A 14,876-nucleotide genomic window follows, 5' to 3' on the forward strand; every position below is an offset into this window, starting at 1 on the left:
GCATAGAGATTACACTTATTAAGTCTGTATATGATACCAAACTGGGAGGGGTTGCAAGTGCTTTGGAGGATAGGATTGTAATTCAAAATGATCTGGACAAACTGGAGAAGTGGTTTGAAGGAAATAGGATGAAATTCAATAAGGACAAATTGAAAGAACTCCATTTAGCACAGAACAATTAGTTGTACAGATACAAAATGGGAAATGACTGCCTAGGAAGGAGTACTGTGGAAAGGGATCTGGAGGCCATAGTGGACCACAAGCTAAATATGAGTCAATAGTGTAACGCTGTTGCCAAAAAAAAAAAAAAAAAAAATTAAAAAAAAAAAAGAGCAAACATCATTCTGAGACATATTAGCAGGAGTGTTGTAAGGAAGATATGAAAAATAATTCTTCCGCTCTACTCTGCACAGATTAGGCTTCAACTGGAGTATTGTGTCCAGTTCTGGGCGCCACATTTCAGGAAAGATGTGGACACACTGGAGACAGTCCAGAGAAGAGCAACAAAAATGATTAAAGGTCAGGAAAACATGACCTATGAGGGAAAAAATTGTGTTTGTTTAGTCTGGACAAGAGAGAACTGAGAGGGGACATAACAGTTTTCAAGTACATAAAAGATTGTTACAAGGAAGAGGGAGAAAGATTGTTCTTAATCTCTGAGGATAGGACAAGAAGCAATGGGCTTAAATTGCAGCCAGGGACATTTAAGTTGGACATTAATAAAAACTTCCTAACTGTCAGGGTGGTTAAGCTCTGGAATAAATTGCATAGGGAGGTTGTGGAATCTCTATCCATGGAAATTTTTAAAAGCAGGTTAGACAAACACCTATCAGAGATGTCTAGATCAAGGATGTCTAGAACCTTTCAGAAGTGGTGTGCCGAGTCTTCATTTATTCACTCTAATTTAAGGTTTCGCATGCCAGTAATACATTTTAACATTTTTAGAAGGTCTCTTTCTATAAGTCTATAATATATAATTAAACTATTGTTGTATGTAAATGTAAAAATAAGTTTTTTTAAATGTTTAAGAAGCTTCATTTAAAATTAAATTAAAATGCAGAGCCCCCTGGACTGGTGGCCAGGACCCAGGCAGTGTGAGTGCCACTGAAAATCAGCTCATGCACCGCTTTTGGCACACATGCCATAGGTTGCCTACCTCTCGTCTAGATAATACTTAGTTCTGCCATGAGTGCAGGGGACTGGACTAGATGACCTCTCGAGGTCCCTTCCAGTCCTATGATTCTATTCTATGGTAACAGAAAAGTTCAGGATGGCAAAGGACAGCCCAGAGAAAGAGAAAAAAGGGTACAGTAACCTACCAGACTGGAGTTAGAATCCAAACTTTGCATAAAACAGGGTAGCCAGAAGACATTTTTCATCTCTAACATGAAAGTTACATCTCTGTCTTCTACTTTATTAACACACCTGATATCTTTACGTAAGCCAAAGTGGGAATTTGAGGTACAAAGACCTAAAAAGTCAGTTTGGAAGGTCATAACAAATGGTGTCCTCCACCCCTCAAGGTACATGAATCCTTCTAGATTAGATCCCCCTTGAAGCTAAGTGACTATAACCATGCCCAGGATTCCAAGAGTAATTTCTCTACAGCTTGTGTAATAGAATTATTCGCTCCTTGCTTTAGAATCTATTCCCCACCGTACACACTCTACACCTTATTTCCTTCCTCATGGCTCTCAGACAGACACTCTGTCCAAGTCATACCACATTCAATTACTAGCACTAAAGCATTTGGAGAATGCATGGTTTGTAGAAAAGACTGCTGTAGAAAATAAAACCGCACCATACCAAATCTAGCAAAGGAGAGACTGTGGATGGGTCTTGGGAAAAGGTTTTTCACCATAAGTGTGATTAGTAAATTAAATAATGGGCCTTTGCAGTGCAGTGGAAATTTAAATCCAGATTGGATAAGTCTTTTAAGAAAAATAACCAGACTATACCCCCAAAAGCTGGGGTCCTGAAGGAAAACTGGAGCAGACTAGTTGGCACTCTGACCCCAAAATACACTGCCTGTGTGTAAAATACTTGTAAATCTTTACCAGTGATTTTCTCAGACGCTCATATTCTGGACGATACTCCCTGAAAAGAGAAACATTTTGAACATTTACTTATAAACAACATCTGTCCATTACCTAAGCCTCTGAGCATATTTCCATTAATCCAACAATTAAGACAACATTTAACATTACAGCTGCAACTAGAACAGACCCTGAATTTTCAATTACCCATAATAAACCAGACATTGAGTGAACAAATGGTGCCTTATTCAAGAGAGATTTTTCTTCAAAAAGCATATAGGAATGTTGCCCAATACCTGGGCTGTCCCTCTTAAGGCAGAAGATGAGAAGCTAAGGACAAATACAAAAACTGCAGCTGTTGCTCACACAAGCAAGCTGGCAGAGACTGAACCCAAAGATGACTGAGGTAAGGCTGCTACGATGAGGGAAACTGCCAGAATTGGTGAGGATGACATTGTACACAGTGTTGGTGTAGCCATGTCGGTCCCGGGATATTAGACAGACAAGATGAGTGAGGTAATATCTTTTATTGGACCAACTTCCGTTGGTGAGACAGACAAGCTTTTGAGCTAAACAGAGCTCTTCCTCAGGTCAAGGAAAGATACTCAGAGTGTCGCAGCTAAATACAAGATCAAAGAGATAGTACATATTCTAAGGGCAGGTCTACACTACTGCTTAAGTTGATATAACTTACGTCACTCAAGATTTTGAAAGAGCCCCCAGCCCTCTGAACAACGCAAGTTATACTGACCTAAGCGAGGTCCACAATGGCACTATGTTATCAGGAGATACTCTCCCGCTGACATAGCTTCCGCCTCTCATGGAGGTGGAGTAATTATGCTGGAGGGAGAGTGCTCTCCCTTTGGCACAGAGCAGTAGTGATTGATGGGTCGATTCTAGAGAAACTCCCAGTTGATCGTGATCTTTGGCAGTGTAGCGGAGTTGCTTCTAAGTCAGGTTCCCTGCCTGCCTTGGCCCTGTGCTGCTCCCAGAAGCGGCCAGTGCAGCCGCGCAGGTGGAGGTCTCCCTCCACGCACAGCTCCCACCTGGAAGCATCACCCCTGAAGCTCTCATTGGCCAGGAAGAGGGAGCTGTGGCCAATGGAAGCTGCAGGGGTGGTGCTTGCAGAGAGGGGCAGCGCTTGCAGAGAGGGGCAGCATGCAAAGCCACGTGCCCCCTGCGCCCTACCAGGGACCACAGAGGCGTGTTGGCCCCTTCCGGGAGCAGCGTGGGGCCAGGGTAGGCAGGGAGCCTGCCTTAGCGTCGCTGCACTGCCAACCAGGAGTTGCCTTAGGTAAGTGCCACCCTGCAGGATGCCTCACCCCAACCCTCAGCCCTGAGCCCCCTCTCAGTCAGCACCCCATACCCCCTCCTGAACTCCCTCCTGCACCCCACCCCCCTGCCCTGACCCCCTCTTAGAGCCAGCACTGCACCTCCTCCTGCACCCCTCCCTCTGAGCCAGCACCCCAACACACTGCCCCAGCCTGGAGCTCCCTCCTGCACCCAAACTCCCTCCCAGATCCCACACCCCTCCTGCACCCCAACCTCCTTCCTCAGGCTCAGCCCAGAGCCCCCTCTCACACTGTGAAGCCCTTGGCCCCAGCCCAGAGCCCGCACCCACTCCCAAGCCCAAACTCCCTATCTCAGCCCGGTGAAAGTGAGTGAGGGTGAGCGAGAATGAGCGACGAAGAAAGGGGCGGATAGAGTGAGTGGGGCAGGGCTTTGGGGAAGGGGCAGGGCCTCGGGGAAGGGACAAGGTAGATCCTGGGTTGCCTTTAAATTCAAAAAGTAATTTTGGGCATAAAAAGGTTGGAGACCACTGGCATAGAACATTTTCACCAGATACGCTAAAGCAGTGCAGCTGCACTGATGGGGGAGTATAGCCCAGTGATTTGAGCATTGGCCTGCTAAACTCAGGGTTGTGAGCTCAAACCCTGAGGGGACCATTTAGGATTTTGGGCATTTAGTTGGGGTTGGTCCTGCTTTGAGCAGGGGGTTGGACTAGATGACTTCCTGGGGTCCCTTCCAACCCTGATAGTCTATGATTCTCTAAAGTGCTTCTAGTGTAGACTAGCCCTACCATTCAAGGTGAGGTGGCCCATTAACACTGCTGTGGTCATAGGACAAAAAGGGGTTCGTGGGTTACAGATTGTTGTAATAAGCCATAAATCCAATGTCTTTATTAAGACCATGATTTTTAGTGTCTAGTAAAGTCATGAATTTAAGCTCCCATATCATCTTTTGAAACTGATAGGTCAGACATGGAGCGATTGCTTTGTGAAAAGTGTTCACCCACAGGTGATAGGGTGTTTTTGTCTTATGATTTTCCTGTCAGAGTTCATTTAAGATAGTGGTTCTCAAACTTTAGCACTGATGACCCCTTTCACACTGCAAGCCTCTGAATGCAACCCCCCTTAAATATACCAAAAAAGTGTTTTTAATTTATAACACCATTATAAATGCTGGAGGCAAAGCAGGGTTTGGGGTGAAGGCTGACAGCTCATGACCCTCCATGTAATAATCTCACAAACCCCTGAGGGGTCCCAACCCCCAGTTTGAGAATTCCTGATTTAAGAGCATAGTGATTGTCTGGTTTCACCCACATAGCTGTTACTGGGAAATTTAAAATGTACTGGATGAGATATACCACATGTTGTGATAGAGATGTGTAGGACCCTTGATCTTGAAAGGTGTATTGGGGAGTGGGATGTCCTATCGAGTATGGGTTGCAGCTGTTTCATAATACTCCATAGGGGTTCCAGTGTGGGGTGGTAGGTGACAACTAGGGTTAGGAGTACGGACAAGTATCTCACAGGTTTGCAATTTCGGGGCCTGATTAGAAGGGCTAATTCCTGGCAGCACTCACTAGCCTAGAGTACTTTTTGCATCTGTACCTAGTGAAAAAAAAAAAAAAAAAAGATTTACCTCTCACAGATGCAGGACTTGTTACAGTTTTCCAAGACTCTGTCACCTCACGATTAAACTACTCTGGCACACTTTACATGGTGCTACATCATGGGATTATGTGGAAGCTAAAGCTATTGCAGAGTGCTACTTATTAATTAGGGTTTCACATAGGCAGCACCTCTCACTAGCGATCCATGACCTACAGTCTACTCAGAGGCATCAAGTTGGAGTTCCAAGTGTTGAGTTTGATTGTATAAGGCAGGGGTCCTCAACGCGGTGCCCGCAGGGGCATCTAAATGAGCCCACGTCCTGGACGGTGGTGAAGCATCCACCGAAATGCCGCCGAATTTCTGCGGCATTTCGGTGGCGACACCTCTCGATGACGCTTCTTGCCACCAAAAAGCGACATCATCGAGAGGCGTCACCGCCGAAATGCCGCAGAAATTCGGCAGATGCTCCACCACCACCGTGGTCCTTCGTCTGGGGCCTGCCAGACGGAAAGGTTGGGGACCACTGGTATAAGGCAACCAAACAATCTGGCAGTATTCCATGAGGGCAGAAGCACAACTGCAATCTGCAGATATGCCTGACCTGGAGCTTCACCAGTTTAAACAGGAGAGGGCCTGCTGGCAGGATGTCTTCTGTGAAGGTTCTTTGAATTTGCTCACCACTGAGTCTGCCAGAGCCCTGTTGTGTTTGCTTTCTGGGCACAATGCAAACCTAGTCTATCCTCAGGCATCTAAGGACGAGGTGGGTTGAAGGGGTTATCTGTACTAGTGTTTTCTGGATTTTCTACTGAGCAGTTACCAATTTTGAAATTTATGTCTGGACAGTTTGTGTGTTTGAATGTCTTATTTCATAGAGTACATGCTGTGTACTCTAGCATACACAGGACAGGTGTTTTATAACAAATACTCTAGGTCAGTGGTCCCCAAACCTTTTTGGTTGTCGCCCCTCCTCCCCCCCACACACCCCAGAGCCATGCTTGGGAGCAAGAAATGGGGCCAGAGTCATAGCCAGGAGCGGAGCAGTGGCTGGACTGAACAGCACTCTCTCACCATCCCCTGTGGAGGCTGGTCTGGGCCCTGCCACACCCTCCTAAACATTCCTCCATATCCCTCTAGGGGGCACACCCCAAAGTTCAGGGACCACTGCTCTAGGCCAACTGAGCTGCAAAAGACCAGCACACATTCAAGCAAAGGAACAAGCCCATGAACTGGAAGCTGAGCAGCATTCTTTAGATCAAGGACACTTTCCCTCACACTGAAAATAACCACCTCACCTCTCATATTCATCTACAGCTTCAGAGACTTTAACAAAAAATTCATCCAGTCCTGTACCCAGCACGGCAGAAACACCAACCACCTGCAAAAGAAATGTATGTTCCAGAAACTAAATGAGACACAATTCATACAAAGGATTATAAATAACCTTTATGGGAGATGAATTCTAGAGTTACCAATCAAAGACAATGACTAGGGAAATGACCCATTGGGACTGCTATCAATTTAAATTTAAATGATCCAGAACCATCAAGCTGTGTATACAGCCTATGTTCCTGTCATTGCTACATTCAACATCTCTTCCTCACTCACTGAGTTTGTTACACCCACTTATTTTGTCTTGTCTTTAGACTAAGTTCTTTGGGGGCAAAGACTGGCTCCTTCCTATACATGCGTGTAGTGCCTGGCACAACAGGGCTCCAGTCCTCACTGGGGTTTTTAAGCACTGCCACAGCATAAATAAAGACAATGTGACACTGAGAATATAGTATCTTTACATTCATAATGTTCAGTTGAATCCTAGTAAAAAAACATGGGCAACACAACCCAATGCATGAAAATAATGAATTCCTTGTATATAGTAGAGAGGATGGGCAAGTGCAGAGGGAAAAAAATCAAGACTGTTTTCTAATTAAAGAAAAGATGGCTTATTGTGGGGAGTAGAGCAACTCTCTCATTCTGGGACAGAAACTAAAAACTCATCTTTTAAACATATATGTTATGGGCTCCTAGAGTGATACTGAGGCAAATGCATACATTCCTAAGGCCAGAAGGGAACCTTGTATTTATACAGGTAAGACTAGAACCACTGGTATCTCTTCTTCTTCTTTCTGTTTTCCCAGCTAGCTGGGGTTGAGTCATTGGATCAGTCTGTGACAGGATTGCCAGTCTAATGCTCAATCCATACCCATTTTGTGAGCCTGTACACAATCTATCCACAATTTTCTCAGGGGTCCTCTTATTCTCTGCCTACGAACTCTAGTTTCAAACATCTCCCTAACAGGATTCTCTTCATTGATCCTTCGTACATGCCCAAACATCCCAGCTCCAACACCACAGATCTTGGTCTCACTCATGAGAACATCATTCCACATGAGGCCCAGCAATGTCACTCCTTCAGTGCCTTCAAACATGTCACTTCAATAGCTTCAAGTCTTCTCAAGTGCCTCTCTTTGGTCACCCATGTCTCTGATCTGTACAGAAGAGCTGATTTTACCATGGTTTGTGCAGTTGTCCCTTAAGTTGCACTACAAAACACTACACTTCTGCTGCACCAGACTTCTCCTGCACTCAACAGCCTTGCCTGTGGTTCTCGGTTGATTTTGCCATTTGCCATTAATCAGCCCAAAATATACTTACACGCAGAAGCCTGATTTAGGTGCTGGCTCTCAATGTTGGTATTCATCTATCTTGGTTCCACCCAAGCCACCCACACGATTTTAGTCTTTGCTCTACTCCCTCTGAGGTTACAATTTGTTAGTTCCCTGTTCCAGGCATCAGTTGCTTGGACCAAATCTTCCTCAGCAGTGGGCATTAGAGCAACATTGTCTACACAGATCAACTTCGTAAAATATTCCATTTCTGATTTTCTTATTGATGAAATTCAACACAATTATGAATAGTGAGGGACTAAGCATTGACCCCTGGTGGAGCCCACCTTGCACCTCAATACCCTCTGTAAAAGCAGCAAAGAGTCCTGTGGCACCTTATAGACTAACAGACGTTTTGGAACACGAGCTTTCATGGGTGATCCAACGAAGTGGGTATTCACCCACGAAAGCTCATGCTCCAAAATGTCTGTTAGTCTATAAGGTGCCACAGGACTCTTTGCTGCTTTTACAGATCCAGACTAACACAGCTACCCCTCTGATACTCAATACCCTCTGTTACACCAAAGGGCATCCACACTTTAGTCATGGAACTGTCTATTGGTCTCTCCTGGCCTCAAAATCTGTGCAGAAAGTTACCATTCAGAGTTTAGGTCTTGTATTATAAAGCAGCTCAGTACAATTAACTATTTAGCATGATAAGTATGCATAGCACTATTTTAATGATTTATATGATGCCATGATTTGCCAGATGCTTAACACAATTAAAATTGACAAGGGGGAAGAAACACAAGCCAGAATAGGGAATAAAGAATATTTAGATAAATCAGAATAAAATTCACCCTAAGGTACTTCAGAAAATAGCTGAAGCAATCTTGGACCCTTTGCCGATTACATTCAGGAACTCATGGAGGATGGGTGATGCACTGCAGGGCTGGAGAAGGGGAAACATAGCATCCATCTTTAAAAAGAGAACCCAGGGAATTATTGACCAGTCATCCTAACCTCAACATCTAGAATATACTGGAACAAATGATTAAACAATCAATTTTTAAGCACTTGAAGGACAATAGGGTAATAAGAAATACCCAGTATGTATAGTCAAGAGCAAATCATGCCAAGCCAACTTAATTTCCTTCCTTGACAAGGTTACTGGCCTAGTAGAAAGAGTGGAAGCATTAAATGTGATATATCTTGCTTTTAATAGGCTTTTGACATAGTCCCTATAGTAAGATGAGGCCTTGAGACATAAACCCTTGATATCAGAGGCCCAGTATGAGGCCTGAGACCTGAACTGAAGTAATGGTCAAGACTTTGCTAACATAAAGTAAAGTTAGCTGTGAGCCAGAGGCAGGCCCTGCTCACAGAAGTTGGCAAGAAGAAGGCTGCTAAAAGCAAGTATACACATATAAGCACTAATAAGATGAACGTGTGCCAGGATGGCACCAGAACATCCCGGTATGAACACAGTCCACAGAGATAACAAGGAATAAGCAGACCCATCCTAAAGACAGGGTCAGAAGGACAGTATGATGGATAGACTTGTTTGTTTGAACCAACCTGTACCAGGGGAGAGGCAGCACGCTAATGCGTAGAGGGGTTGTACCTCAATATGTCAGGAGTGATGTGTAACCTGTTTGTACCTGTGTATAAGAATGCACCCCGAGTGGATGTCTTGGTCTGGCTTAGGGGGCAGTGGCAAATCCCGCCACTGAGTGAGCTGGTCCATTGTCAGGGAGCACATACATACTAGCAGAACTGTAGACATCTGATCCAGGGAGGCAAAGACTGTGTTTCATTTGGCAATAAACCTGGCTGGGTGCCTTCAGATCTTATTAGAGTCTGTGGTCATTTGGGTTTTTTGGGGGTCTGCTGTGCCAGCTCTCTGCACATGGCTGGGCCAGCACACAGAGGGAACACACGCACGCAGACAACTGTTATAAATGAACAGAGCAGAGCACCACACCAGTGACATCTGACAACATTCCCACTTAACATTACGATATACAAACCAGGGAAATGTAATCTAGTTGAAATTACTATAAAGTGGCTTTACTGTCAAAGAGTGGGCATATCTAGTGGGGTCCCGCAGGGGTCAGCCCTGGGTCTAGGTACTATTCATATTTTCATTAATAATTTGCATAATGGAGTGGAGAGCATACTTATAAAATGTGTGGATGACACCAAACTAGAATGGGTTGCAAGCACTTTGGAGGACAGGATTAAACATAAGAACAGCCATATTGGGTCGGACCAAAGGTCCATCTAGCCCAGTATCCTGTCTTCCATCCTGACAGTGGCCAGTGCCAGTTGCCCCAGAGGAAATGAACAGAACAGGTCATCATCAAGAGATCCATCCCCGTCACCCATTCCTAGCTTCTGGCAAACAGAGGCTAGGGACACCATCCCTGCCCATCCTGGCTAATAGCCATTGATGGACCCATCCTCCATGAATTTATCTAGTTCTTTTTTGAACCCTGTTATAGTCTTGGCCTACACAACATCTCCTGGCAAAGAGTTCCACCGGATAACTGCGTTGTGTGAAGAAATACTTCCTTTTGTTTGTTTAAACCTGCTGCCTATTAATTTCATTTGGTGACTCCTACTTCTTGTGAGTAAATAACACATCCTTATTTACCTTCTCTACACCAATCATGATTTTATAAACCTCTATTATATCCCCCCACAGTCATCTATTATCCAAGCTGAAAAGTCACAATCTTATTAATCTCTCCTCATACAGAAGCTGTTCCATACCCCTAATCAGTTTGGTTGCCCTTCTCTGTACCTTTTCCAAGTCCAATATATCTTTTTTGAGATGAGGTAACCACACCTGCAAATCATTTATGAATATGCTGAATAGGACTGATCCCAGTACAGACCCCTGGAAACACCACTATTTACCTCTCTCCCTGACCATTTATTCCTACCGTTTGTTTCCTAATACATAAGAATGGCCATATGGGTACGATCATACGGTCCACTGAGTCCAGTATCTTGTCTTCTGGCAGCAACCAATGCCAGATGCTTCAAAGGAAAAGAACAGAACAGGGTAATCAAGTGATCCATCTCGTGTTTGGCATTCAGAGGCTTAGGGACACCCAAGGCAAGGATTGTATCCCTGACCATCTTGGCTAATAGCCATTGATGGACCTATTCTCCATGAATTTATCTGATTCTTGTTTTAATCCAGTTATATTTTTGGCCTTCACAACATCCCCTGGCAATGCACTCCACAGGTTGACCGTGCATTGTGTGAAATCATAGAATCATAGACTATCAGAGTTGGAAGGGACCTCAGGAGATCATCTAGTCCAACTCCCTGCTCAAAGCAGGACCAGTCCCCAGACAGATTTTTACCCCAGTACCCTAAATGGCCCTCAAGGATTGAACTCTCAACCCTGGGTTTAGCAGGCCAATGCTCAAACCACTGAGCTATACCTACCATAGTCGCTCCTTTTGTTTGTTTTAAACCTGCCGCCTATTAATTTCATTGAGTGAGCTCCGGTTGTTGAGTTATGCGACTGGTAAACCACACTTCCCTATTAACTCTGTCCACACCATTCATGGTTTTATAGACCTCTATCACATTCCCCCCCCAAGCAGTCTCTTTTCCAAGCTAAATAGTACCAATCTTTTTAATCTCTCCTCATAGGGAAGATGTTCCATATCCTTAATCATTTTTGTTGATCTTTCTGTTCTTTTTCCAAAATATCTTTCTTGAGATGGGGCAACCAGAATGTCACACAGTATTCAAGATGTCAGAGTACCATTACGATGGAGAGTTTGTCTTATTTCCTCTTTCCTAATGGTTCTTAACACTTTTTTGACTGTCACAGCACATTGAACAGATGTTTTCAGAGAACTACTTGCTATGGCTCTCAGATCTCTTTCCTGAGTGCTAAAAGCTAATTTAGACCCCATCATTTTGTATGTACAGTTGGGATTATATATATAATTTAAAAAATGGCAAATATATATAAAAAATGTCATTTGCCATTTTGTCAACCAGTTTTATGAAATCCTTTGTAACCCTTCACAGTCTGCGTTGGACTTAACTACCTCAAGTAATTTTGTATCATCTGCAAACTTTGCCACTTCACTGTTTACCCCTTTTTCCAGATAATTTGTGAACATGTTGATCAGTACAAGTCCCAGTACAGATCGCTGGGGGACATTTACTTACCTCTCTCCATTCTGAAAACTGTCCCAGATTGAGGTGTCATTAGAGGTGGTTTTGGAACAAATTGATAAATTAAACAGTAATAAATCACCAGGACCAGATGACATTCACCCAATGGTTCTGAAGGAACTCTAATATGAAACTGAAGAACTACTAACTGTGGTATATAACCTCTCACTTAAATCAGCTTCTGTACTAAATGACTGGTAGATAGCTAATGTGATGCCAATTAGAATTCAAAGTGATCTTGATAAATTAGAGAACTGGTCTGAATTTAACAAGATTAAATTCAGTAAAGACAAGTGCAAAGTACTACACTTAAAAAGGAAAAAAATCAAATGCACAACTACAAAATAGAGAATAACTGCAAGGTGGTAATATTGCTGAAAAGGATTTGGGTGTTTTAGTGGATAGCAAACTGAATATGAGCCAACAAAGACCAATATCCTGGGATGTATTAACAGGTATGTCATATGTGAGACATGGAAGGCAACTGTTCTGCTCTATGTGGTACTGGTCAGCCCTCGGCAGGAGTACTGTGTCCAGTTCTGGGTGCCACACTATGAAAAATGTGGACAAATCAGAGGGAGTGCAGAGGAGAACAAGAAAAATTATAAAAGATTCAGAAAGCCTGACCTACGAGGAAGAGTTAAAAAACTGGGCCTTTTTAGTCCGTAGAAGGGAAGAGGGACCTGATGATAGTCTTTAAATGCATTAAGGGCTGTTACAAAGAAGATAATTATCAACTGATCTCCATGTCCACTGAAGGCAGGACAAGAATTGTCTTAATCTGGAACAAGTGAGATTTAGGTTAGATATTAAGAAAAACTTTCTAACTATAAAGTTAGTTACGTTGTGGAATAGGTTACTAAGGGAGGTTGTGGACTTTTCATTACTGGAGATTTTTTATGAACAGGTTGGATAAATAGCTGTCAGGGACAATCTAGATTTAACTGATCCCGACTCAGCATAGCGAAGTAGGGCGGACTAGAAAACCTCTTGGGCTCCCTTTCAGTTCTACATTTCTATGATTCAAGGGGCTTTAAAAACGAAGAAGACGACATAGTCCCTGCTCTGACCTAAACAGCCTTTTTTTTAAATCTAAGGCTTATCATAATTTGGGGTGCTGCATGGAGTGGAGAAGTCGGAAAGGGGGATGGTGTGAATGAAAGGGCAAGCAGAAGGAATGATGAGACAACTGAGCAGGAGCACAAGGTTATAGACAGGACAGACAATAAGGTCCCTGTCCTGAACAGCTTACAGATAACTCAATGGAAAACAAAGCATCCCAGAGCTTTCTAGAGAGGGAGGATAGGCCAGGGGCTAGCCTGGAACTTGGAAAACTGGGGTTCAATTCTGTGGTCTGCTACAGACTTACTGTGTGACCTTGGGCAATTCATTTAGCCTTTGTGCCCCATTTCCCTGGATGGAAATACAGACATGGCCTGTCATGACCCTGATCACTTTGTTTATATGTTGTGCCATCTCATCTAATTTTGGTCTTGAGATTACAAGGCTTTTGGAGCAGGGGCAGTGTCTTCCTCTGTCTATGCAGCACAATGCAGCCCAGACCGTGGGCCTTTTGATGCTACCATAACACAACTAACAAACATCCAGGGTATGCAGCAATTTTTATAAAGTACAAGAATATTTGCAATATAATCAAGGCCTAAAGTATGTGGTAAAATCCACCCGATTTCTGTGGTTCTCTAGTGATACAGACCAGAAAATCTGAGATATTTATTTACATACAAAACAGGAGAATTTTATTGAATTAGGTATGAAAACAAATCACGCAATCAGTAGAGTATATTTAAGTTATGCTCTGGCCAAAGGATCCATGCAGGACACTGGTTTACAACATGGGAAAACTGGGTTCAATTCCCTTCTCCACCACAGACTTCCTATATGACCTTGGGAAAGTTACGTAGCCTCTCTCTGCTTCAGTTCTCCATCTGTAAAATGGGGATAGCACTCCTCCCTAAACAACAGGTGTGTAGTAAGAGGAGGCCCCGAAACAAACTCTTGTGTCAGAGGCCCAGTCTGAGGCCTGAAACCTGAACCAAAGTACTTCCAGGGATTGCTAAGCAAAAGCTGGGCTATGAGCCAGAGGCAGGCTCCACTCACAGAAGTTGGCAAGAAGAGGGCAGCTAGAAGCAGATGCATCCACATATAAGTGCTAATAAGAGGAACTTGTGCCAAGATAGCATCAGAACACTCCACAGAGATAACAAGGAACAAGCAGGTGCATATTAAAGACAGGGTCAAAAGGACAACATGATGGATAGATTTGTTTGAACTGACATGATCTGAGAGGGAGACAGCCCCCAATGAGTCAAGGGGCTGTACTTCAATATGTCAGTTGGGATGAGTAATCTGTCCTGTAACTGTATAAAAGTAGGTCCCGGAGTGCGCATCTTTTTCCAGCCTAGGGGGCAGTGGAAAGTCCCACCACTGACTGAGCCGGTCCATTGCCAAGGGGCACAAATTCGTAGTATGTCCTGTAGAGTCTATAGGAAACTACTACTGTGCTTCATTTGACAATGGTCTTTGGGGGTTCTCTCGGGGTTTGCTGTATCAGCTATCTGTGCAGAACTGGGGCAACACACAGAGGGAACATGCACGCAACTGACTGTTATCATCGAACAAGAGCAGAGCACCACACGGGTAGCTACTGACAAGGTGTTGTGAGGACAACTTCGTTAAAGATTAGGAAGCTGTGACGTTCTTGATATAAACTGGGACCATATAGAACATGGGTTGCAACCAAGGTCCTGTAGTGGCACCAAATCCTAGGTAAAGGGGGTCATATAAGGTGTCTAAGACCAAGTTATGAGTTACTGATTATGATTATGCTGTCTGTATGTCTGTATCATTTTGTAGTTGAAGTTATGAATATTGGCAGTATACTGTCTGTATTTCAAACTTGTGCTGTGTTACTGGGAAAGATCCCAGACAAGTTGGTGTCAGCTCTGTTTAGCCTGCTTGATGACCCATTAAGAACCATCACCTACACAATTGTCCCATCAAGAGAAGGCAGTTACGCCCTGTGACTCAGCAGGGTGTGCAGAAACTGGCCCATGTGACTGCAAACTCCATTTTGCTGTAATTTTCCACAGCAGGAACAAAGGAGTGTTCT

At 43.8% G+C, this 14,876-nt stretch overlaps 1 protein-coding gene across 2 annotated transcripts in view; it reads right to left on the reverse strand.

Moving 5' to 3' along the window:
• Positions 1-14,876, reverse strand: part of GPN1 (GPN-loop GTPase 1) — a 69,321-nt gene that overhangs the window by 30,753 nt on the left and 23,692 nt on the right. For both annotated transcript variants that reach the window (XM_030554935.1, XM_030554936.1), the window contains exons 10-11: positions 6,226-6,308; positions 2,058-2,097 (exon numbers count right to left, since the gene is read on the reverse strand). In XM_030554935.1, the coding sequence (XP_030410795.1) occupies positions 2,058-2,097; positions 6,226-6,308 (123 nt within the window). The remainder of the gene's footprint in view (positions 1-2,057; positions 2,098-6,225; positions 6,309-14,876) is intronic.

This window comes from Gopherus evgoodei, chromosome 3 (assembly GCF_007399415.2).
Source record: "Gopherus evgoodei ecotype Sinaloan lineage chromosome 3, rGopEvg1_v1.p, whole genome shotgun sequence".
Classification (NCBI taxonomy): domain Eukaryota; kingdom Metazoa; phylum Chordata; order Testudines; family Testudinidae; genus Gopherus; species Gopherus evgoodei.